Source organism: Ischnura elegans (assembly GCF_921293095.1).
Source record: "Ischnura elegans chromosome 13 unlocalized genomic scaffold, ioIscEleg1.1 SUPER_13_unloc_3, whole genome shotgun sequence".
NCBI lineage: Eukaryota > Metazoa > Arthropoda > Insecta > Odonata > Coenagrionidae > Ischnura > Ischnura elegans.
Window position 1 is genome coordinate 9,351,129 of NW_025791659.1, and position 26,448 is coordinate 9,377,576.

General features: G+C 38.9%; 1 protein-coding gene across 1 annotated transcript; it reads right to left on the minus strand.

Moving 5' to 3' along the window:
• Window positions 1-442: 442 nt before the first annotated feature.
• LOC124172909 lies at window positions 443-16,504 on the minus strand. The gene is made up of 7 exons (XM_046552420.1): window positions 16,466-16,504; window positions 16,180-16,342; window positions 12,707-12,819; window positions 9,035-9,162; window positions 4,353-4,527; window positions 3,464-3,536; window positions 443-623 (listed from the first exon to the last, which is right to left on the minus strand). The coding sequence occupies exons 3-7, from the start codon at window positions 12,801-12,803 to the stop codon at window positions 524-526; spliced, it is 573 nt and encodes a 190-aa protein (XP_046408376.1). The 5' UTR covers window positions 12,804-12,819; window positions 16,180-16,342; window positions 16,466-16,504; the 3' UTR covers window positions 443-523.
• Between the last annotated feature and the right edge of the window lie 9,944 nt (window positions 16,505-26,448).

Here is a 26,448-nt window from a genome sequence, read left to right on the forward strand (position 1 = left end):
AGCATCTGCTTTCTGTAATTATTAAATATATTTTCACTGATGCATGCATGTGTGTTTAAACACAAAAATATAATGGTTTAAAAGACAGCAGTGCCTTTCATTTCCAAAGGATTTGAAAAAAAAATGGTGTCTATCACTAAAACCACTCTATAGTGAACCTCCATACATCAAATTGCCCAAATTTTGGTCCCCTCTATTACGATGTAAAGAGGTTTTACTGTAATTATCCTGTTTCATTGGTGGACCCTGTTCTATGAAAAACCACAAACAAAGAATAATTTTTTTCAGTCGATCCTGGTTATTCCACGCCACCACAGAGGTTACCAGGCAGGCGCGTTTCCCTTTTTTTTCATAGGAAGAACCTAACGGAAAAAAGGGATCCCCACGCCCCAGTTGAAAATACCCTCAAGTTTACAGGCCGAGAGAACACGGTAAACTCAAAGATATTTTCAACTGTTGCACAGGCCTACCAAAAACCGGCACGCACACAGACACACCCACACACACGCAACACAATCACTCTCTACCAGATATTCCTCTCAAGGCACTCCAACAACACACTCATTCCCCTGTCATTCAGGTTGATGCCATCTGGTCGGCGACGACTCTCCTTCCCCATCCACCTACATTGAAGAGAGGGAGAGAGACATTATCAATTAAAAACATTATTTCATCAAAATATAACAATAGGGTAGTTTCCTTCATCAAAGAAAATGAAAGGCATTGATTGCGATTCGTTACCAAAAATTAGGGGTTTCATAATACACAAATTATTTTACGAATGGCAATGGTCTATTTTAACCTCATTTGAAAAAGGCCAGATTGGCGCCCATGCGATGCCACTCCACGTGACGTCACAGGGACAGTTAATAACGCTCTGAATAATGTTTCCAGTGTGTACCGATTTCATAAAATTAAATCGTTTAGCTGTTGATTTATCAAGGTAAATTATTTCCACCCTAAAATTCAATTTGAGAGAAAAAAATTGACATTGGCATAGAAATACCCACATGTAATTAACACTAGAAAGAACGATAATAGAGTAGTTTCCTTCATCAAAGAAAAAGAAAGGCATTGATTGCGATTCGTTACCCACCATTAGTGTATTCATGATATAAAAATTATTTTGTTTTAGAAATACCGGTATAGACGAATGGCAATGGTCAATTTTTATCCTGATTTGAAAAAGGCCTGATTGGCACCTATGTGACGCCACTCCACATGACGTCACAGGGACCTAGTTTCTATACGAGAGGATAGGAGTTTTTCATCGTCTGAGATTACCAATGCATGCATGAGGAACAGAGCTCAGGGAAACATGTCTTAACACGTTGCGTACCGGGGTATTTAAATTCCTAGGAACGCCGAGATTGGAAATATGTGCCTATTAGGGCAAAATGCCTTTGGTTTAAACATGGTTAAAAAGCTAATGTTTAAAATATATCTTTACCCTATCAAACGTTATGATGCATCAATTCACCATGAATAACAAACAACAACTGAAAACGTACTAACGAACACGTATAGTACGCTTTAAAATTGTTTAGGTTGACGCGCCTAAATGACGAGAATCTTCGTCATCCGTACGCAACGTGTTAATGATCACCTAATAAAACTGCCTAAGGTCGGAAAGTTTCCTCCGTTTGATAAGGTATTAATAATCCTTATTCAAGCCAAGCGTTACCAGCTAGCAGGGTACTCTGCTACCTGCAAGCATCCTGCGTCGTATCAGCGCTCAAAGCCTCGCCCCAAGGTCACCTCACTTTGTGGCAGCGGGAACCAGAACGACGGCACACGGAGTTTCCCCAGCATTCATACTTAGCCGTCGCGTTTTCGCGCGCTGGATAATTTTCCCTTTTCATTCAATCGCAAAAAATAGATATCGTCATTTAAAAATTCAAAAGCCTGAGATACGCACTTCAGGAGTAATAATCTTTATATTTAGGCAATAAAAAAATAATAGGAAACCACCCTATTTAGACAAGGATTACTTTGGCATTTACATTTCTTCCAAGAGTTTAGAGAGGTGAAAAGTTCTAAAATATAAACATTTATGCTAAAGAGGTAGATTTGGGGGGATTAGTCGACATTGATTGGGAGAAAATGGTTTAAAAAATTATCAATTTTTCCTTTTTTTTGCAATTATGTTCATTTATTTTCCACTTGTTTCAGCATCAATTCCATATTTCCTTCGCCAAAATATCCCAGAATGGTGGAAATATGTATCAACAACAAGCAGCACTAATAATAAAAATATTTAGGAACAATACATATGTTTACTTAAGTATCCTACTCGAATATTATTGTATGATGTGAGGTACGATGTGGTGTAAATTCTTACTACAGTGAGTCCTCGTTTAACGGCACTTACCGTTCCTGAAAAATGTGACGATAAATGAAATGACGTTAATCAAAGAATAATATCCCATAAGAAACAATGTAAAAAGTCAATATCGGCTCCTAGACCTCACAATTCCCATGCGAAAAAATTTTGGCGTATCATATCTGGGGCATTTTTTACGATGGGAATGCCAAGCTATGGCATAAATACGTGTTCCTGTCTTCATCGACGACAATAGCAGCAGTGACTTAGGTACCTAAATCCTTCTCCATTTTTGTATCTTTCCGCATTCGCTTTTCGGCTTCGCTATGGAGTGCGGTCCAATGAATGCTACCAGACGCTACAGACGGTGCTCCGGAGCACTGGTCCATAGGCCCTACGTTCGCTACGAGAATTTCTTTTCGGACCGGTCAGGAGCGAAATCAAAATGGCGGAAATGAGCGAGGGCGGGCAAACTGGGATTATGAAATCGAAGAGATGGTTTTAATTGTGAATTGAGGCGGGCGGGCGTCGCCTGGGCATCATCATCGCTGAAACATCGTCGCAGTGACAGGAACCAAAATTATTGTGAACATTGTTCTCTTGGACACTTTGGTGGAAATGTCTCTGATGCTAAAATTTGCCAAAACCTTAATAGCAATTAAGAATAAACACACCGTTTTACACTTTGCTTAGACTGACTGCATTACCGCCCAAAAAACGAATAACCTGCAACGCTCGCCGCTTCGCCTTTTTTCTCGCCCGAAATTTAAAATACATGACGTTATCGCGAAGCGAAGGAGCGATAAACGAATCACGGTCTTAAAATTTTCGTGACGTTATCGCGAAATGACGTTAAACGGGGTGACGTAGAACAAGGACTGACTGTATTAGTAAGGTTGGACATTGCAATATTTCTACTGAGTTTTATTTTGACAATAAGCACTTTTTTGTTACAAACAATAATTAATTTTACTAATCTGACAATGTTGTTTGTAACAATGAAACGTCGTTACATAAACGAAACACATAGTGTCAAAATAAAACTCAGTGGAAATATTGCAACGTCCAATTTTACTAATAAAATACATTTGATTCATATTTTGTCCATCTGTTATTACAAGTACAGCTTATGATACTTACTTCTCGAAGAAGGAGTCGTCCACTCCGCCATTGCGTATGAAGGGAGTGGTCGTGTCAATCACTCTTACGCCCCCTGCGAAAGAAGTCACTTGTCAGACAATTGGGTCACGACTGGTAGAGTGCACAGTACCAAAGCATAACAACATAACAAATAAATACAGTAGTTCCTCTTTACATCATAGTAGACGGGACCAACTTTTTGGGCAATTTGATGCATGGAGGTTCACTATAGAGAGGTTTCAGTGATAGGCACCATTTTTTCATATCCTTCGGAAATGAAAGGCACTGCTGTCTTTTATATTTATTATATTTTTGTGTTTAAATAAACATGCTTGCATCAGTGAACATATATTTATTATTTAATGGTAACAGACAGCAAGCGCTACTGCATGATGTTACCATGATTCAAGAGAAAACGATGTGATCTCTCTTAATTCAACAGTCACTTAAAATGATTAGGATAGTTGGATACTTTTTTTTCTTATTTACGGTTAGGCATGCTCTCATATGGAACAAAATGGCCACAGCTATTGTTTAACGTGAAAATTACAACATAATAAAGGTCTATAAGAAAAAAAATAATCAGGAAACATTTATCGCTGAAAATATCATTCCATGTACGTAATCACGGCTGCATTAATGGTCTCTAGTTGTCTCAGTACGATCTACGGAGGTAGTTAGGTCATCTCAGCAGTTTCTCCTTGGTATGATAACTGGAGGTTTTACGAGATAAAGAGGTTCACTACAAAGAGGTTTGCCTATAAATTTATATGTAAATCTGACGGGGAATGTAGGGGTGGTATGAAGTATGGAGGTTTACGATGTAAAGAGGTTCACTACGTAAGAGGCTTTACAGAAATAATAATAATAAAGTATAATAACATCTTACATCTCTCATATCTCATCAACCACCTTCGCAGCGCCATAAGATGTCTCTTATAAATTGTTTCTCCCCACTTGGCTGGTGCAGGAGGTGGGGTTAAAAAGGTAACACTCGGCGCCAACATCCTGAGCTTCATTATTAGGCGATGGAAGGATCCCCTGAGGGCCCTGTACTCGCCATCCTGGAATAAGGAAAGAAAATATTATGCATTTTTCGCCTGATCAGTGGCAGATTATTCAGCATAATTACGCAAAATAATTGCGAATCAAAGAAAAATATAAACATTACTAGATAAATAGGATAGCAAAATAAAAAAAACACTGATCTTGTAGAATTCACAGGCTAAAATACACTACATATAATAATACAGCAGACTCCTGATTATCTGGCTGCGGTTTATCCATTTTGGGCTCCATATGAATCCATATTGCGATCAGTTTGATCAGAAACTAGTATTTTTAACAAGGTTCCCACTCTAACTAAATTATAAAATTCACGGTTTTTTCACGGTTTTAATGTCGTCAAATTCACGGTCTGTTGATAAGCCATTTCAGGAAGAAATATTGATTACATAGCATTGATTATGACCGCCCGCACGTTAACTAAAAATTTATCAACCGCGACCTCAGTTACTCTGAGACCGCGACAGGCACCGTGAATTCACACGTAGCAATGAAAGTGCTATTGCACAAGGACCAATTATTGCACTTCGAATATACGTGTGCAGATGAATGGGTGGAGCGTGTCTGTATGTGGCTCGGCCTTGAAACATGATTTAAACATCTTTTTTTTCTTTTGATCTGTCAATTGTAGTTATTTTTCTATTAAGTTTGAGAGATTTTTAAGGTTTTATGACGAAATTCACGGCCTTTTCCAGGTTTTTTCACGGTAGACGAAATTCACGGCACATTCACGGTTGAGTGGGAACCCTGTTAACTATACTTTTTGCAGTATTTACTCACTTTATGCCATGCTTTATCAATTGAAATGTAGTTAACTGCAGTTTATTATATTTTGTAAAGTCGTTATGCTAAGATATTAAGTATGAATTGAGTGTTACAGTGGAATATTCTCTCATCTTTTCTTATATTTGAATTGAAAAACATCTCTTTTTTAACAATTTATTTTTATATTGTGACCTACGTACCATATCCTCGTTTTACTTTAAATTAGAAATATTATTTATATCAAGTGTAACCACTTGAAAATTCAACGATCCTCAAGTAAAAAATGGCAGACAAAAAGTATACGACCTTCCATAGTGACCATAACAGGCTGCAGGCCTTTTTAGGGGCATCTAGGGGGCAGACCCCCCATTGAGCAACAGCGCGTAGTATTTGAAATTCAAAATACAGTAGATTCCGTTTAATGGGTCCACTGGTTACTTGGGGCAGCTGCTTAATCGGGGCAGATCTTGAAGAACAGTTAACCCAATAGAGGAATATCCCAGAGTATTCTCCGCTTAATTGGGACAGCATGCTGCTTTATTGGGCCATGAGTCGGCGACATTGACTCTATACTTGCGACGAAATTAAATTTTTTGTTTTCAGAATACTATTTTTTTATCCTTTGATTTACTCTTATTTTTCACAAATTTTCCTGTTCTTGCCCTATTTTGAAATCTCTTGTTGTTATACTATCCGCAAGAGGATAGGACTTTTCTTTAATAGGACTTAGTAAAAGATATTCATTCAACGTCGCCCGAGGCTGTGAAAAATATTTTTAACTTAATTATTATAATTCTTCAAAATGATATTTTTTTGTTTTTGTTTTTGTAAATGTAATTGTTGTTTTCTACATGTTATATTGCGTCTTCGTCCTCTAATTTATGTATTGTTACCTGGCCACTATAAAATGGCATATGCTGTATGTGGTTATATTTCTTTAAAAAATAAAAAAAAATAAAAAAAATAAAAAAATAATAAATTAACTAAACTCACTGATTTACATATCAAATTAATAGTTTAATAAATTCATGTTACATTATAAACATTCTTTAGTCTTCTTTCTATCATTTCAACGTTTGTTTATACCCATATACAGTATAGTTCGCCTAATTGGGGAAAAAATCACAAGTCCTGATATGTCCCAATTAACCGGAATCTACCGCAATACTGCTTTAAATGTATTTAACATGCAAAACACCATATGAATTTTACTTGGGAATTTGAAAAACAAACCACAGAAAATGATTTTAAATGCCTTTTAAACTACATGCACATAATATTTGGAAACTAAGAGATCTCACGAAAAATATTGGCCTGCTTTGGATTATGGATAGTTTCAAACATGAGAAAACCTTTCTAAATAAAACAAAGTAATCTCTGAAGAAAAATGCTAGAGAAATGTTATCGGTGCAACTTCAAAAGTATTTTTATTTAATTTTTTATTTCATGACGGGAATTTACCAAAAATCTTTAATTGAAAAATAAAATACTAAATAAATTCAGGTCAAGCATTTGAAATACCAAATACGTATTATGTACGAAATTATTTGAAATACGTTTTCTTAAATGCTCTACTTCATTCATTCACAGGACGCCTGAAGCGTAAACATACAAATAAATTTTTGGGAACGGGAAGAAAGGGATAGGAATATGTAATAGAAAAAGGACAAGTACAACGGTGCTGTGGGAGATGGAAAAAGACAGAAATCAGAGGGTAAAAATGCAGCCTAGCTGAGACTCGAACCCAGAACCTCCTGGTTGCCGGCCAGGTGCTCTACCAGTTGCGCTACCAGGACGCTTAGATTTACCATGATTTCGGCGGGGGTTTATACACAGAAAACTACCTTTGCTTTGGCCCACGAGAGTAACCAATAGATGGCACTGGGGCAGCTCACCACTCGCCAGCAGAAGAAATGGACGAGAATACAAGAATCAACAAGGAAAGATACACGCTCGCACAATAACAGGAAAGAGACAGGAACATGTATTTCGGAGCACTCTGAGCCCAAGTGAAATAAGCCAATACACTACAGTGTAACCTCGTTAAAGCGAGTACGGGCTATAGCGACACCCCCGCTATTACGAGAGATAGCCGATGCACCGTCAATTGACCCTATAATAAGCGTGTTAAAAAATTCGTTTTTACGAGACCCTTTCGGCGTTGGCTCTCGCCATAGCGAGGGTTTCACCGCCGGAAGACTTTCATCAAGACTCCTTAACCTCTGTAACTGCTAGCGATCTGTTAGAAATGAAGTTAATGGAGTGCTCAGTCTCAAATTTATGTGGTGAACTGTCGTTCGATAAATATAATGATGACAAAACAATGCTTTGTATGATTTTTATTCAGTGCGGCGCTTATAAATTGTTTCAATAGTTAGTCGTTATTTGAGTAAGGAAATTTAAAGATGCAAAAAAACATCGCCTTTCGTCTGGATTTATGCTTACGTTTATCGGATAGATGTTTATCTGTCGCCGCACCACTCCTGTTCCTGTATATCTGTCCGCAACAGGTATATTGGCTATTATTTGCTCCACCTCCGGTAAAGCGACAATTCGCTATAGCGAGTGTTCATTAGTGCACCGTGGGGTGTCGTTATATCGAGGTTGCACTGTACTTCATTCATTCACGCAACCCCTTAAGTACAAAGATGCAAATTAATTCCTAGGTTTGGAAAGAAAGGTATGTATACAGACAAACCAAATATATTAGACACTTTATTTTCCAATACGCATGAGAAAATGTTGTCAAAGGGTGTGCTCAATAGTTTCTTTATGTCTGTCTGCTAGGGTCCTGTATCGATTGTTCGATACTATCGATTGTGTTGGACGATTGTCGATTGTGTGCTCGCACACTTCCGGTGTACACTAGTGGTCTCTCTGTGTGTTCGCGCCTGATGTACCATTGAGTTGTATCCGTTTTTGTTAGAATATATTTTGTTGATCTAACCAGGGTTGATTGATTTAAATCATAATATGATCTATATGTTTGATTTTTAAAGAGTCAAGAAAAGGAAGCCATAAGTGCATAATTTTGATTTTTATTTCTTAATTAATACAATGAATCGACAGTTATCAGCACAATGGTGGCTCTTAAATAGAAATGATACTGTAGGAATGCATGTGACATGAAAATTTAAAAAAATGGCTTTGGTTAGAATACTAGTGTATCCGTTGAAAAAAATTGTTTTCTGATTTAACTTCTAAGCGTAGGCACCATACAAAGTTGCAATTACAGAATTTTTCTAAACTTCATATGCTTTAGAATCGCATAATATTGCACATTTGACACTTCCAATGGCAATTTTATATTATGCTGGTGTAATTTTTAATTTGATACCATTGGCATTTCCATAGTTCTCTCCCCTGATTGACTAAATGTTGTATTAAGTTTCGAGTATGTTGCCTCTTATTGTTTCTGCAAAGGATCATTCTCCAATATGCTGCCCAAATAGTTAGTTTTGCAAATAACTGAATTTTTGATGAATGGAAAATCATAAAAATATCATTTAAATCAATAAAATCTGATTTAAATCAAAAAAATCAACAAAAGTGATTTTTTTGAAAAAAATCATGATTTTTATCAACCCTGGAACTAACGCTGTGTGAATCTTATTACCACTGCCATAACTCCCTATAACAAATGTGCTATAAAGAGGGTGAGATTTCTTTAATTTTTATAGGCGTTGCCCGTTACACACTGCATCACTGCTTACTATGCCTTAATTTTCGTGGAATACTTACATTAAAAAGTTCGTGAGATCCTATGAGGACAATAACGGGCCTTGAAAAGTACCCGTGATCGTCCACGGTCCTTCTCAGTTCCACCACTGTCTGGTCTGACACGCACAACCCTATGCGTGCTGGGTCAACTGGCGAAAAAAAGAATCGTCACTGATAAATCCATACGATCATCATCAAAAACAATAACAGTTTTAATAGGTGATTATTAAGACATGTTTGCCTGAGCTCTGTGCCTCATGCATGCATTGATAATCTAAGACGATGTAAAACTCCTATCTACTCGTATAGTAACTAGGTACCTGTGACGCCACGTGGAGTGGCATCGCATGGGCGCCAATCCGGCCTTTTTCAAATGAGGATAAAATTGACCATTAACATTCGCCTAAACCGGTATTTATAAAACCAAATAATTTATATATTATGAATACAGTGAGTCCTCGTTCTACGTCACCCCGTTTAACGTCATTTCACGAAAACGTCACGAAAATTTTGAGACCGTCATTCGTTTATCGCACCTACGCTTCGCGATAACATCAAGTCTTTTAAATTTCACGCGAAAAAAAAGGCAAAGCGGCGGGCGTTGCAGGTTGTTTGTTTTGTGGGCGGTAATACAGTCAGTCTAAGCAAAGTGTAAAACGGTGTGTTTATTCTTAATTGTGATTACGGTTTTAGCAAAAATTTCTGCAAAATGAATTCTTACGTAGGCGCGCAAGGTTTTACATGACATAATGGTTTTCAGGAACCTAAAAAGTGATTTCAAGGCATTTTTCCGTGTAGAACTCGGAGTTTTTGTCGTCACTTTTTTGCTGAGTTCACAATAATTTTGGTTCCTGTAACTTCAACGATGTTTCAGCGATGATGATGCCCAGGCGACGCTCGCCCGGGCGACCACCATAGCGAAGCCGAAAAGCAAATGCGGGAAGATACAAAAATGGAGAAGGATTTACATCACTGCTGCTATTGTCGATGAAGACAGGAACTCCTTTTTATGCCATAGTTTGGCATTCCCATCGTAAAAAATGCCCCAGATATGATACGCTAACATTTTTTTGCGTAGGAATTGTGAGGTCTAGGAGCCGATATTCACTTTTTACATTGTTTCTTATGGGATATTATGCTCCCATTAACGTCATTTCGTTTATCGTCACATTTTTCAGGAACGGTAAGTGATGTTAAACGAGGACTCACTGTAATTATTTATTTACGAGCATGCTGCCCTTTTACATGGAATACATGGACACAGAAAGATAAAACATAAGGGAAAATAGCCTTCAGAAAAATTCATTTATCAGTAAAAATTTAAAATAAGTAATCATAAAAAATCAAAATAGGAAATCCTTGAACAAGCAAAATAGGTAATCATTAAAATAGGTTAAAATAAGATTAAACGTAAAGTCTTTGTGGATATTTCAATATTTACATAAATAAAAAATACATAAATTATTCAAATAAATGTTTCACCAGTCCATTAGGAGACTGATATCATTTCTAATTTGTGCAGTTGTCAACCTAAAAAAACAATAATTTTTTTTTTTAGTGTAGGCTAAAAATTATAAAAATGAATCCGAATATAGTCCCCTATTTACTTAAACCATTGGCATTTTTGGAATAAAGGGGGACTATATTCAGACAAATACAGTAAAAGATAGAGGTATTTCAGCGATAGGCACCATCCTTTCATATCCTTTGGAAAAGAAAGGCACTGCTGTCTTTTAACCTTTTCGCGCCGAGCTTCTTCACGGTAAGTTGCTTTTGGCTCTACGAAGGGTTTGAGATTTTCTTTTTTGCCCCGTACGGAGTTTTTTTTCGGCTTGGGACTGACCAGGTAGTCGCTTCCTCCCCTTAATGACCTTTCCTAGCGGGGTCCCTGACCCTTTCCTTGGCAACTGAGCAAATACAATCCTCGACCCTTTTCCCCCGAAGGCAGCCCATCCCGGCGTACTTTTGCGGTCAGTTAATTGTTACCAGTGCAATTTTAATTTTTTAAATTGTTACTGTTGCATTAAATGTCAGTTCATCAATGTAATCCTTTCATTTTGCAATTCCTGTAGAACTTTTAAACTAAGTTCTACGGTTATTTTTAGGGTTTTCAGCAGAACGGCACTATATCATAGACCAACAAATACTTTAAAGGGAATGAAATCTGAGGTTGGTAAGAGGTTATTAAAAATAGTCGCTGTAATTTTGGCTCACGACAAAGAACTGAGAGAATCATATTTTATTACACTTAGAATGTAGCTAACAGAGTAACGTATATTTTTAGATGTAAATCATTACAATATCGCTCCTATAAACTTGCTAGTGAGTTATAAAAATAACAATTAAACATCTAACCTTAGCGTCTCCAAAAATTGTTCGAGGTGATGATCAACTCCGTTAATATGAACGCTAGAATTCCGTTTAAAATTTGGAACCAATCAGCAGAACATACAGAATGTAATTCCTCGCATTGATTTTCAATAAATGCAACATGAACGTTTTTAGTTATTTTAACTTATAAGTGACCATGAGCACCTTGAGTGAGTCACTAAGTGCCGGAATGGGCCGAGATAATCCCCACGCGGACAATAGGAAAGGGTCGGACCTCTCGCGCCGAGGGACCCTAATGGCGGTTGGGACCCACTTGGCATGCTTGACTGCAAAACCGTGAAAACACGGCCTTTGGCCTTTTGCTTCAAAAAATTCAAGCCGTAAAAATCCGGCCTTCCTTCTTTAGCATCAGAAAATTCAGGCCGCGAAATCACGCCCTGCGTAGGGAAGAGGTTAAACCTGATAAGGCACTACAGTTTTTTTTAACTATGTGTTTAAACTAGAGATGTGCGAATAGTATCCGCGAATACTCGAATACTAGAAAGTATTCGAGATCTCGAATAGTTATGCCAAAGGTACCGTCTCAAATACTTTTAATTTCGCGTCATACACTGTCGCTCGCACGTCGTTGGTAGTTGACTCGGAAAAATCGAGAGAACTCTATTCTTTTAGTGCATGCAGCACCGTTTTAGGCAAGTTGATGACCTACATCATATTCGTGGGTTAGAGCGGTGAAAATATTTCGACGTGGGGAGCAGAAATTGATCAGGTGAAAAAATCCGAAAATCCCAGGTGTCCCCCATCAGGAGAGCCTCAGTTCCCTGGGATAGCAACATTGGCGTATTTCCCACGATCTGCTATCCCCCTCCATTCAACATTCGCCTCAGCCACTCTGACGATTTCCTCTTCTCCGAAATCAAACAAAAGGTCCCAGCTCGCGCAGGGATCGTATTACGAAGACCTTCGTTTCGAAAAAATATGAAGTTACCCGAAAATAATAGAATCGTGTTTCACCCTTCCCTCTTTCTCCCCCACTGACCATTTTCCCGCATCCATCGCTTGATAAAAATAAGACGAGGTGTTTACCATGTGTCATTTATGGCTAACAATGACAGGCACTTAGTTTGAGTCTTCCCCTGGAGATGAAACTACCATAGGGAGAAACTCAGTGCCGTGGGATAGTAACATTGGCACATTTCCCACGATCCCCTATCCCCCTCCATTCAGCACTCGCCTCACTCACTCTGACGATTTCCTCTTCCAGTTACATAATCAGTGTGCAGTGGCTCCCAAGATAAGGCCCCACGAGTGAGCAAGTGCCATCCCAGGCAGGCATTTTGGTTGGCACCATGATTTACCTACCTCCTTCCAACTGCCATCCCAAGAACTCCGCCAATTGCACCATATAGGCATCGCCCAACAGTTGGTGCTGGAGCACAACAGGGCCCTCCTCCTCCATGCTCACGAACTAAAATCTGAAATACAAAGCAAAGGCCATGGGTCAATGGAAATGCAAGCAGTAATGTTTTAGAATAGGGTAGTTTCCTTCATCAAAGAAAACGAAAGGCATTGATTGCGATTCGTTACCCACCATTAGTGTATTCATAATACACAAATTATTTGGTTTTTGAAATACCGGTTTAGACGAATGGCAAGGGTCAAATTTTATCCTCATTTGAAAAAGGCCAGATTGGCGCCCATGCGATTCCACTCCGCATGACGTCACAGGGACCTAGTTTCTACACGAGAGGATAGGAGTTATACATCGTCTGAGGTTACCAATGCATGCATGAGGCACAGAGCTCAGGGAAACATGTCTTAATAATCACCTATTAAAACTGGCTAAGTTCGGAAAGTTTTCTTCGTTTGATAAGGTATTAATAAACCTTTTTTAAGCCAAGCGCTACCATCCAGCAAGGTACTCAGCTATCCGCTAGCATCCTGCGACGTATCAGCGATAAGCCTCGCCTCAAGGTCACCTCACCGGCCGGGAGGGGGAACCAGAAATACGACGTACGGAGATATTTCCCGGCATTCATACTTAAGCGTCGCGTTTTCGCGTGCTTGAAAATTTTCACTTTTCATTTAATCGCGAAAAATAGATATTGTCATTTAAAAATCTAAAAGCGTGAAATACGTACTCCAGGAGTAATAATCTTTCGATTAAAGCAATAAAAAAATAATAGGAAACCACCCTATTGATGACAGAGAGAGCAATATGGTGGTTTCGCCATTTTTTTAATTGCCTTAATCAAAAGATTATTATTCCCGGAGTACATTTTTCATGTTTTTAGATTTTTAAATGATGACATCTATTTTTCGCGATTAAATGAAAAGTGAAAATTTTCAAGCGCACGGAAACGTGACGGCCTAGTTTGAATGCTGGCAAAAGCCCACGTGATGTCACTCTGGTTCCAGCTGCCGCCGTGTGAGGCCACCTTGGTGCGAGGCTATGAACGCCGCTATAATGCAGGCTATGTGCTGCTGAGCATGGCGATAGCACAGAGTACCCTGGTAGCAGGAAGAGCTTGGCTTAAATGAGGGTTATTAATACCCTATCAAAAGAAGGTAACTTTCTGACCTAAGGCAGTTTTAATAGGTGATCATTTAGAGATGTTTCCCTGAGCTCTGTGCCTCATGCATGCATAGGTAATCTCAGACGATGCAAAACTCCTATCTTCTCGTTGAGGATCTGGGTCCCCGTGACGTCACGTGGAGTGGCATCGCATGGGCGCCAATCTGGCCTTTTTCAAATGTGGTTAAAATTGACCATTGCCATTCGTCTAAACTGGGACTAACCTATTCCTGATTTTCTCTGTTGCAGAACAGCTTGTTAGAGAAGAAAAGGGGAGGCAAGATAGACTTTTGAGAGAGTGGGCGAAAGATGAAACAGGAGAAAGGGACGGTTAGGGGAGAGGTTAGATAGTTTAAAGGAGAAAATACGAGAGGACCTGACGGCATTCAAGTTAGAGTAATCGACTTTTTTCTTTGCTTTGGGATGTTTCGTTACCTGCGGATAACAAAAGATAGGAATAAAGATTCAGGATGTAATAAATTATAGGTGAAATATTCCCTACTTCCTCACAGGAACAACTCAAAAGGTTCCTTATGACCATAAATGTAAGAATCCTATACAAAATCACTGTTCTCAGCAGAAGATATCATGGTAATTACCTGGGCAGAGCAGTTCTCTATAGTGCAATGGTACGGAATGCTTCTCACAACACGTGTCTACGTAAAACATTCCTTATTTGTACAGTAAATTTACGAATTATTACGATATGCATCAATTAGCATTTATAGCAAAATTCATTCATAAAACATTTGTACTCAAAGGTTGATAAGAGGTTATTAAAAATTAACCTGCAATTTATGCTCACCACAAAGAACTGAGAGAATCATATTTTATTACATTAAAAGGGCTTTTTTCATAAGAGTTCAATCGGATATTTCACCAAATTTCACCGCAAATGTACACTTAGAATGTAAATCATAACAATATCGCTCCTATAAATTTGGCAATTAGGTTTAAATATACCAATTAAACATCTAACCTTAGCGTCTCCAGAATTTGTTATACGTGATGATGAACTCAATTTATATGAGCGCTTGAGTTCCGTTCAAAATTTGGAACCTATCAGCAGAACATCCAGAATGTAATTCCTCGCATTGATTTTCAATAAATGCAACATGTATGTTTTTAGTTATTCTAACTTATAAGCAAATAAGTGACCATGAGCACCTCCCTTGAGTGGAACTTTAAGTGCCGGGATGGGCCGAGATAATTCCCACAAGGACAAAAGTCAAGGGTCGGACCTCTCGCGCCTAGGGACCCTTATGGCGCTTGGGACCAATCGGAAAATTCAAGCCGTGGAAACACGGCCTTCGTAGGGAAAGGATTAAGTTCAATAATTTTAAAGCAAAAATTTTGACTACGTCTTCGTATGCACGCCAGATTGTGCGAAGACGTACCCCATCTAAACCGGGCTTAAGAAAAAGAAATGTAAAAAGTTAGAGCAATAGTTTTCGCAATAAGAAATTTAAGGCCGCCATAACTTGGCGCAGTCAACACTTCGCGGAATTGCGCAGGTTAGAACTGAATTTGGGGTGGAATTGCGCGAATGCATGAACGAAATTAGAACGGGCTATTTTGCCATCTCACGTCCACGCATTCCCGCATGTGTTAAAGCAATTCACCGCTGTACGAACGTCAGATTGTTCGAGAACGTGCCCTTATTTAAGAACCTAAAAGATTATGCGTTTGTTTTTGGTGGTCACATTGCCAAAGGTAATTAAACCATGAATCAAGGAAGTGACGCTACGACTTTATCTTAAGGCCGTTGTACACGGTGAATGATCACGCCATGATTCACAGAATCGTGCGAGCAAAATAGAACATGTTCCAATTTTCATTGCATGATCATGCGCATGACGGCTCATTCGCGATTTTCCCGTTAAGTATACACGGGGAATGATTTCATTCATCATGGTGATTCGCGGCCTTTACACGCACTTAAATTCATTACAAGATTTAAACTTCGTCGCTCCTCCCAGAAAATCGGTTTACGTACGATCAAAGAATTCGTAAATGAAGTAACGAACTGGATTTCACATTAACATGTATACACCAAATATACACGTGGTTAAACAAAGAGCGAGGTATCGAACAGTTACGGCAAATAGTATTGAATATCTAGCATAAAACAAACGAGAAATCGGTTTGGGAAAAGTCTCTCAAAGGTTTACAAGCTGAAATAATGAAAATAACAACTTACAACGCACGTGTTAATATAGACACTTAACCACGCGGCATGAAAATTACTAGTAGAACTCACACAAATAGGAGGCAGATTCCAATTAGCACTGATTGAGGGACTATGAAGAAGGTATACTGCAGCGAAAGGAATGCGAAGAGTCCTCAGAACCTCCTCAACGATGACCGAAGTTCCAATGCAGGAATGCAGGTGAGCAACAAGTGGCACCAGTAGCACAAACGACCTGGATTCAGGATAAATTCTGCGTACAGTTAAAACTTCAGTACACATAATAAGGTAGATAAATACAGGATAACTAATTTATATATGACCAACAACTACTAAGAATCTCAAATCTAACCCGTACTTCGCAAGAGAGCTCACCGAATTGCCTTCACGAAATCCCGCCGAAGACTGGTGATAACAAATGAAGATGGAATTAGCAGTAATTGGAAATAGACAAAAATCACAAAAATATTCATCCCGGCGGCGCTGCTGTCGAGTATACCATCATTTTATGACGTCACTTTTGGAAATAAAATATTTTCTCAAATATATTCGCCGCAATGAAATTCATCATTTTCCTCATCATTATCTTCCAAGTTAATTATCACTGTAATGGTTTATACGAAGTCATTAATTTAATGCGCGCTGAAATTTGGTCTGCATTATTTGGTACCTATGACATGGAAGAAGGTGGGGTCGAGGGAGCATCGCGAATGAACCGTCATGCGCATGCATGATCATGCAGTGAAACTTGGAACATGTTCCATTTTGCTCCTCCTTCTTCCATGTATTTCCATGCCTATGATTTCTGGCTTATAGTAATTAGAGGTACTAATCAGCTGGTAATATCCTTTTCTAAATCATAGCCATGTCACAGTCTAAACATGTTTAGACTGTGGCCATGTAAGGGCAGCTACTCGATTTGAAATCATGTTTTAATGTTCAGTTCGATGCTTGCAGAATAATTATTTTCGAAATTATTCGATAGTTAATGCCCCTTTTGCGTTCTGATAAAAAGGAGCCCCATATTCTGATTACATAGCTCAACCTTCTTCCATGGCTCAACCATGGAAGTACAGAATCAAGTTATTATAGGAGGCTTCTCCTTCTTCCATGGCTCAGCCAGCTCAGCTTTGGTGACGTGAAACACATTTTCGTCTCCTATAGTATACCACATCATCTTCAATTTATAACTATTGTAAAATTAACAAAAAATTCTCCGAAATTGGTGGCTATCACCTAAGGAAAAATCTGTCAGTGTGTATACGTATATCCATGGTAGTAATATACCATAGTTTTTTTTTATTAAATTAATATTAAATGCAAAAATGGGGGTTGAGCTTCTACGGCCTCGGAAATTATAGAAATTTCCTCGCCCCCTTGCTGATCCCCGACGACGCTCTCTTGGAGCAAATTTTTCTCCCGGAACATTAAAGCCATCCACAGGTGAGTGACTGCTCATTGAGTTCATGTGTTTCCACAGATCAGTGGCTATCCCCAACAGGCCCACCCTGTGAAGATTCCTGTTTTTTTTGTGGAGCGAGAATCCATAGTGGAGGTCCCTACAAGCCCCCAAAAAGAATCTTGTTGTGTATGTTTGTGCGAGTGAATGTGTGTTTTTTGGGCTTCCCGGTTGAGAGGCTGGTGTTTGGTCCCTGCGGGGAATCTCTCCCCCTTCCCGCACACCAACGCAGTAACATTTCTGACTTGCAAGATGGACGAGCAGGGAGAATTCTACGGCCGATTGAGAATTTCCTTTCTATAAATTAATATTATCTTTTTGAGTTCAGTCAGGTTTATAGGCTTACCACTATACTGGCTTTGAAAGTGAACGAAACCAACATCAATATATCCTTGCAATTGAAAATTTTTTTTTTTAATTTGGAATACATAGTAGGTAATTACTGATGCTGGAGGGTTCAAGCCAAGTTGTGGCATTTCAGCATGGAAAAGGTGAATGAAACCAACATTATAAAAAAATTATAACAGCCCGCTTTATTAGTTCACGAGATTATTTCCTTGAAAAAATAGTTTTATTTTAGTTACATATCTTACACTAATACATATAATTTTTGTAGGTTTAAAGAAAATTTGTTGAATGCTTTAGTTTCAATTCCGTACTGATTTTGCTTAAAGACTTTTGCTTCTGGGGGGGGGGGGGGGCAGCTGCCTCCCCTGCCCCTCGCTGGGTACGCCCATGTTTCTGTATCCAATATGAGCTTGCCTTTGATCACTTTTCTGCTCAGTTTTTCAGTTTTTTTAAGGGAATTCTAACGGAAATAATAAACCCAGAGTATCCTGGCATTAATGCAGTAATCCCGATGATTTTGCGTCCGATTTTATTTTTTTATACACCTCGAGAAAAATATTGAGGGAGAGAGGTAATCATGCACTAATAATCCGCAACCAGCCCTTAGCGAAAAAACTGTTGGATTTTAACAGTTACTGTTGGGTTTCATCAGTTACTCTCGGATTTTAACAGTTACTGTTGGATTTTAACTGTTACTGTTGGATCTTCTACAGTTACTGTTGGATTTCAACAATTACTGTTGGGTTTCATCAGTTACTGTTGAATTTTCTACAGTTTCTGTTGGATTTTCTACAGTTACTGTTGGATTTTAACAGTTACTGTTGGGTTTCATCAGTTACTACTGGATTTTAACAGTTACTGTTGGATCTTCTACAGTTACTGTTGGATTTCAACAATTACTGTTGGGTTTCAACAATTACTGTTGGGTTTCATCAGTTACTGTTGAATTGTCTACAGTTAATGTTGGATTTTCTACAGTTACTGTTGGATTTTAACAGTTACTGTTGGGTTTCATCAGTTACTGTTGGATTTTAACAGTTACTGTTGGATTTTAACTGTTACTGTTGGATCTTCTACAGTTACTGTTGGATTTCAACAATTACTGTTGGATTTCAACAATTACTGTTGGATTTTAACAGTTACTGTTGGATTCAACAGTTGTCCCAATTAACTGTTGAAATTTTCAACAGTTTTCTTTAACAGTTTTTTTGCTAAGGGAGGATAAACCGCGGCCGGATAATCTGGAGTCTGCGGTACCTCCATTGCACCTTCAGCGCGATAGAAATTTTTTATTTCAAAGTAGCGTAATATACCAAACCTTTTAGATTCCCAGTCTGTAATTTTGTGGTGAAGCCTTCACAGACTGCACAGAATCCTCCATATCTAATTCGTATGCAGATAGTATCCATCGACTACCGCTCCGTCGCTTTTTGTCAATGGATACTATCTGCATGCGAATTAGATACGGAGGATTCTGTGCCGTCTGGGTTTCTTTTCTGGTAGGGTAGAGAAATGAAACGAAACAGTTTTGACTCGGAGGGAAACAAAAATACGAGGCCTGGATTGAGTTTCATTCCTGCAAGAAATTAAAATCACCAAGGAGTTCAGTTTCGATCTGGGATGAAACTTAATTGATCGAAACTCCACTGCTTACGGTTAAGTTTCGGTACCAGAAGTTGAGTGGGGGGGGATAAGAGGGAATATAGTTTCGACCCATTTACGTTTGACATACGTGTAGAGAGGTTGAAACATCTTAAGCTTAAAAATCGAATGGCCAGATTGTATTCACCTCTCTCCTGTTAGTGGTAACAATATGAGTGTCCCATGCATCTACTGGTGGTAGGCCGAAACTCTACTTCATTCAACCATACATTTGTACTCGGTGTGTGAGTCGAAACTAAACCGTTCGAAGGAGAAGCAAGTGGTCCCTCCGGTGCGAAACATTATCTGCGTCTCGTTTCATCCAAGAGTTTGAGTTTAGTTTCAACCATAAGTTTAGCTCCCCGGGTTTAAATACATTTCATTTCGTTTCTACATTTCACACCTAGTAACAAACTTTATTGAAATTTTACTGGTTTTGACTTTCGTTTAGTTTCTGTTGCCATCCCTGGTTTTCAGGCACTCACTTTTACTTTGATGGTGGGAAAATAACTTGTTCTGAGTGTCAATAAGAGTGGAATAAGAAGGAAACAAGTTTGATCTGACAGGTCTGGTCTTATTTATTCTTTTCAAAGAAAAGTAGTCATCACATTAGTCAAAACAGTATTTTGCACAATAAACCAACTAATTGAATGTCCGTAATCACAAATGAAACAACATTACTGAACACTTAAAATGAACGTTTTCTTTAAAAAAAAAACTCACAACAAAACTACATAAATAATTTTTGGTTGCTAAGGACCACAAAAGTTCACTGAAGGCTATCACATTCTTATTTCATTTATGTCACTATTGCAAGGATGTAAGAAGCAACCATAACAAACAAATTATCAAAATAGGATAAATAAAAACAAAAAATGAATCAACTGAAAAACTATGCTAGAGTACACATATAATTGAACTGAATGACAATGCAAAATAGATGATAGATACAGAGTGTAGCAACGAAATGTATCCATAGATTTGATTACAAAACTTATGTCTAAAGCAATGCCATACAGCAGAAACAAAATTGATAAAAAGTGTAACGATTACTCGACACACACAAGTAATGGAGTCAGTACAAGGCTTTTACAATGTACTGCGAGGCGCAACTGATGAACATAAATTATTTGTAAACGTTGACTGCCACAGCAGGAATTATATGTACACAATATTTGAACTGCTTTAAAAATAAAACCTAAAAGAACAAAGTATGTAGGAAGGAAATTACACCATATCTTATTTAAGGGAAAAATCCGCAGAGGAAAAAATTCATTTGCCTTGATCAGGATTCAAACTTAAATCCCCCAATAGGGTGGTTTCCTATTATTTTTTTATTGCCTAAATCGAAAGATTATTACTCCTGGAGTACGTATTTCGCGCTTTTAGATTTTTAAATGACGATATCTATTTATCGCGATCAAATGAAAAGTGAAAAATTTCAAGCGCGCGAAAACGCGACCCGTAAGTAGGAATGAAGGGAAAAAGTCCATGCGACGCATTTCTGGTTCCCCCTCCCGCCTGGTAGGTGACCTTGATCGAGGCTCTGAGCGCTGATAGGACGCAGGATGCTAACGGGTAGCTGAGTACCTTCCTGTCTGGTAGCGCATGGCTTAAAAAAGGTTTATTAATACCTTATCAAGCGAAGAAAACTTTCCGACCTTAGCCAGTTTTAATAGGTGATTATTAAGACATGTTTCCCTGAGCTCTGTGACTCATGCATGCATTGGTAACCTCAGACGAAGTAAACTCCTATCTACTTCTATAGAAACTAGGTCCCTGTGACGTCAAGTGGAGTGGAATCGCATGGGCGCCAATCTGGCCTTTTTCAAATGAGGATAAAATTTGACCCTTGCCATTCGTCTAAACCGGTATTTCAAAAACCAAATAATTTGTGTATTATGAATACACTAATGGTGGGTAACGAATCGCAATCAATGCCTTTTGTTTTCTTTGATGAAGGAAACTACCCTATTCCCGATCGAGTGCTTTAGCCAGTTAAGCTATCGAGACGTCATTCTCCTCTGCGGATAATTGTGCACAATACCAGACATGGTGGTATGGACTGCTGAGCATATGATGCGACACGCAGTCCAAATTGTGCACACAGCGCCACAGCCGGAGAGCAAGGCCCAAACTTAAAAACAAATATTTTCAATTATTTTAATTTTTTTATCATTTATTTTATTTTTTTATTATTTCAAATATTTTTCACAATTTTTTTTCCAGTGATAAGCAAGTTTGAATCCTGGTCAAGGTGTTTTGAAACAACAAATGAAGTGAAAATAACAATTTTTATCATATATGTACATTTTTAAGTCTCACTCTTTGGCTATGTCGTATAGTAACAAAACTTTCTTGCCGAGTTTTCCCCGATTGCTTGTTTTGTGTTGCGGGTGTCAATTTCCTTAGTGATTATTCCTTGACCGTACACATTGCAAATCTGGCGATAAATTTTAAATGGTTTGTGATTTTTCACGAACAAAAAACTTAGCATTCACGACCACTTTACCAGGAACTGTGGCAATTTACATGTAAAGTCCATCAGAACCAGTAAAACCAGCCTTTCCCCCCCATTAACATGGGACTACTACTATACAACAAGCTTCATAGGAACATTAGGAGTTTGGAAAAAATGTCTAGCTTTAAATTTAAGGTCAAGGAGTTCTTTTTGATGCATTTATTTTATTCTAATGACGAATATTTAACCATGTAAATATGCAGTACTGGCGTAGAAAATTCCCAATTAGTCCGCGAAGCACGCTTAAATAACAGAATAACTGCATAAATAATAATAAATTGTTTGTTTTACATAAATTATGGACATTAATAGACATTTTGTCCAGTTGTGTCTCTATAGATACTTTGAAAAAGCTGTATTTCGCAAAAATACACACTCACTTATCCCACGGCATTTTTTTCTGGGGAAATTCAGCTGCCTCAAGTAAAGCTTTTTCTGCTCAAAAGCAAGCCATCAAGGCAATGTTTCAAGTCTCCATACGAACCCCAGGTAAACCTCTTTTTCCCAATGCTAAAATCCTTACACTCCCTTCTTTATATATATTTTGACATGTGCTTGCTTCATACACTCCAACCGGGACAAATTTCCTGCAAATGCCTCTTACCACAATTACTCTACCCGCTCTAGAAATAATATACACACTCAGCAATACTCAAGTTCTCTCTGCCTGAAAGGTCCCTACCACTCCGCCTCTGCAATTTTTAATCGCATGCCTGAGGAAATTAAATGTCTCTTCACCTGCTTTGTTTAAATGGAGGGTTAAAAATCTCCTATTCAGAATGTGCTATTACAGAGTCTCTAAATACCTTGAGGACTCTCATAAAAACGTATGATATTGTAATGTGTTTTTGTATGGTTTTCCCTTTTCTGTATTTTTATTGTATATATACACATATGGTATAAGCATCTCGAAATGTCTTTTGTACTCTTATATTGCATCTTTTTTGTATGCAAATCTTGACGTAGCCATGCATTGTATTTTGCAAACGGTGATAAATAAATATTATTATTACTATAATTAATTTAGTGAAAGTTTGGATTATCCCTGTTTTTCTATTATTCGTGCTCTCTCTCCCCATCATTAGCCCGGATAATCGGGAGTGTACTGTATGTACAACATTCCTAAAAATATTAAGGTGAAAAGTAGGTTAAAGTGAAAGTTTGGATTATCCGTGTTTTTCGATTATTCGTGCTGTCTCTCCCCATCATTAGCCCGGATAATCGGGAGTGTACTGTATGTACAACATTCCTAAAAATATTAAGGTGAAAAGTAGGTTAAAGTGAAAGTTTGGATTATCCGTGTTTTTCGATTATTCGTGCTGTCTCTCCCCATCATTAGCCCGGATAATCGGGAGTGTACTGTATGTACAACATTCCTAAAAATATTAAGGTGAAAAGTAGGTTAAAGTGAAAGTTTGGATTATCCGTGTTTTTCGATTATTCGTGCTGTCTCTCCCCCATCATTAGCCCGGATAATCGGGAGTGTACTGTATGTACAACATTCCTAAAAATATTAAGGTGAAAAGTAGGTTAAAGTGAAAGTTTGGATTATCCGTGTTTTTCGATTATTAGTGCCGTATCTCCCCATCATTAGCCGGATAATCGGGAGTGTGCTGTGTGTACAACATTCCTAAAAAAGTATTAAGGTGAAAAATAAGTTAAAGTGTAAGTTTGGATTATCCGTGTTTTACGATTATTCGTGCCGACTCTCCCCATCATTATCACAGATAATTGGGAGTGTACAATATGTACAACATTCCTAAAAAAATATTAAGGTGAAAAATAAGTTAAATTAAAAGTTTGGATTATCCGAGTTTTTCGATTATTCGTGCTCTCTCCCCATCATTAGCTGGGATAATCGGGAGTGTACTGCATGCACAACATTCCTAAAAAAAGTATTAAGATGAAAAATAAAAAAGGAATCACCTTTGACTAGGCAAGTAGTGTTGGCAGTACGTGGTTGCAGTACAAAGAGAAAAGGAGAGGAGCATGATCCCGCAGAAAAATTCTTCCATCTGCAGATCCATCACATGCGATAATCGCGGGAACCGCCGCCGCGAGACCACAAACCTTTGCCCAAAGTGTCCTTTTATCCAAGGCAAGAGAGAACCAAGAGTGCAGATTCCCTCCACTCATCTTCAACATCTCCATCTTCCACAGCACCCTCATCCACTCTCCATCGCGATCTGTTTTGATCCGTTTGTGCGGTATCCTCACAGTGCAAAACGCGAACTTGAGGGCAAATTGAGAGAGGGCCCAAGCTAAGTTAGCACAGACTTGGTTCTCACTGTAATCCGAACAAACCTTCGCACCCAAATAAACTGTCTCGGTATCCAAATCACAAAATGAACATCGATCACCGCCATCCCAGTCAGACCCATCCAAGTCCACGAACGAACGCTTTAATCTTCCAACGAACTTGGACTCGCAGTCCACCGATACCATAACTCTATCAACCCTACTAAGGTACTCCAATATGCATGCGGTGCATTCATCTTCGTCATACAGTCTCTCGTATAACGTACTCATAAACTCTGATCCATCTCCAAACACTATCTCAGTCCTACGCAACATTGCATTTACGCATTCCCGCCTAGATTGGCCCCCAACGGATGGAAGTAGATTCAAACAATCCTCCCCTTTTAGGCCAGAATTAATCGATGTCGTATCCTCAACAGTTGATGACATTGCATCCTGTCCCTCAATCCTATGCAACATTGCATCTACACACTCCTGCCTAGATTGGCCCTGATCGGATGGAAGTAGTAGCTCATTATCCTCCCCTTCTAGGCCAGAATTAACTGACGTTATATCCTCCACAGTAGACAACATAGCCTCAACTATCTCAATCCTTCGTAACATGGCATCCACACACTCCTCAATAGATATGTCCTCATCGGATGAGAGCGGTAGCTCACTATCCTCCCCTTCTAGGCTAGAATTAATCGATGACGTATCGTCAACAGATGACCACATCGCCTCTTCTGTCTCAGTCCTATGCAACATTGCATCCACGGATTCATCACTAGACTGGCCCTCATCGGATGGAAGCCGTTGCTCATTATCCTCCCCTTCTAGGCCAGAATTAATTGACTTCATATCCTCAACAGGTGACGTCATTTCCTCTTGTCCCTCAGTCCTAAGCACTGTGGACTCCACACACTCCTCACTAGATTGCCCCTCATCGGATGGCAACGGTTGCGCAATATCCGCCCCTCCAAGGCTAGAATTAATCGACGTCACCACCTCTTGTATCTCAGTGCTATTCAACATGGCGTCCAGGCACTCCCCACTAGATATGCCATCATCGGATGGTAGCGGTTGTACACCAGCCTCTCCTTCTGGACCAGAATTAATCAACGTCATATCCTCAACAGCTGACGTCATTGCCTCTTCTATCTCAGTCCTATTCAACATTGCGTCCATGGACTCATGCCTAAATTGGCCCTCATCAGATGGAAATAGTTGTACACCATCCTCTCCTTCTAGACCAGAATTGATCGATGTCATATCCTCAACAGTTGACGTCATAGCATCTTGTATCTCATTCCTATTCAACATTTCATCCATGGACTCCTGCCTAGATTGGAACTCATCGGATGGAATTAGTTGTACACCAGCCTCTGCTTCTAGGCCAGAATTAATCGACATCATATCCTCCACAGTTGAAGACATTGCCTTTTCTATCTCAGTACTATGCAACATTGCATCCAGGCAGTCCTGCCTAGATTGGAAAACATTGGATGGAAGCAGTTGTACACCAGCCTCTCTTTCTAGACCAGAATTAATCGACGTCATCCCCTCAACAGCTGACGTCATTGCATATTCTATCTCAGTCCTATTCAACATTTCATCCATGGACTCCTGCCTAGATTGGACATCATCGGATGGAATTAGTTGTGCACCATCCTCTCCTTCTAGACCAGAATTGATCGATGTCATATCCTCAACAGTTGACGTCATTGCATCTTGCATCTCATTCCTATTCAACATTTCATCCATGGACTCCTGCCTAGATTGGATCTCATCGGATGGAATTAGTAGCACCGAAACCTCCCCTTCAAGACCAGAATTATTCGACATCATATCCTCCACAGTTGAAGACATTGCCTTTTCTCTCTCAGTACTATGCAACATTGCATCCAGGCAGTCCTGCCTAGATTGGAAAACATCGGATGGAAGCAGTTGTACACCAGCCTCTCTTTCTAGACCAGAATTAATCGACGTCATCCCCTCAACAGTTGACGTCATTGCATCTTCTATCTCAGTCCTTTGTAACATTGCATCCAGGCAGTCCTGCCTAGATTGGACCTCATCAGATGGAAGCAGTTGTACACCAGCCTCTCCTTCTAGACCAGAATTGATCGATGTC

Bases quoted from the DNA above. Each gene is read 5' to 3' on its own strand.
- LOC124172909 (XM_046552420.1), bottom strand. From the start codon at position 12,803: ATGGAGGAGGAGGGCCCTGTTGTGCTCCAGCACCAACTGTTGGGCGAT. The intron at 3,537-4,352 runs GTAAGATGTTAT...CTTCTTTCGCAG, and splicing joins GTTGATGAGATATGAGAGAT to GGGGCGTAAGAGTGATTGAC. The intron at 624-3,463 runs GTAAGTATCATA...TCTTCAATGTAG, and splicing joins GACGACTCCTTCTTCGAGAA to GTGGATGGGGAAGGAGAGTC.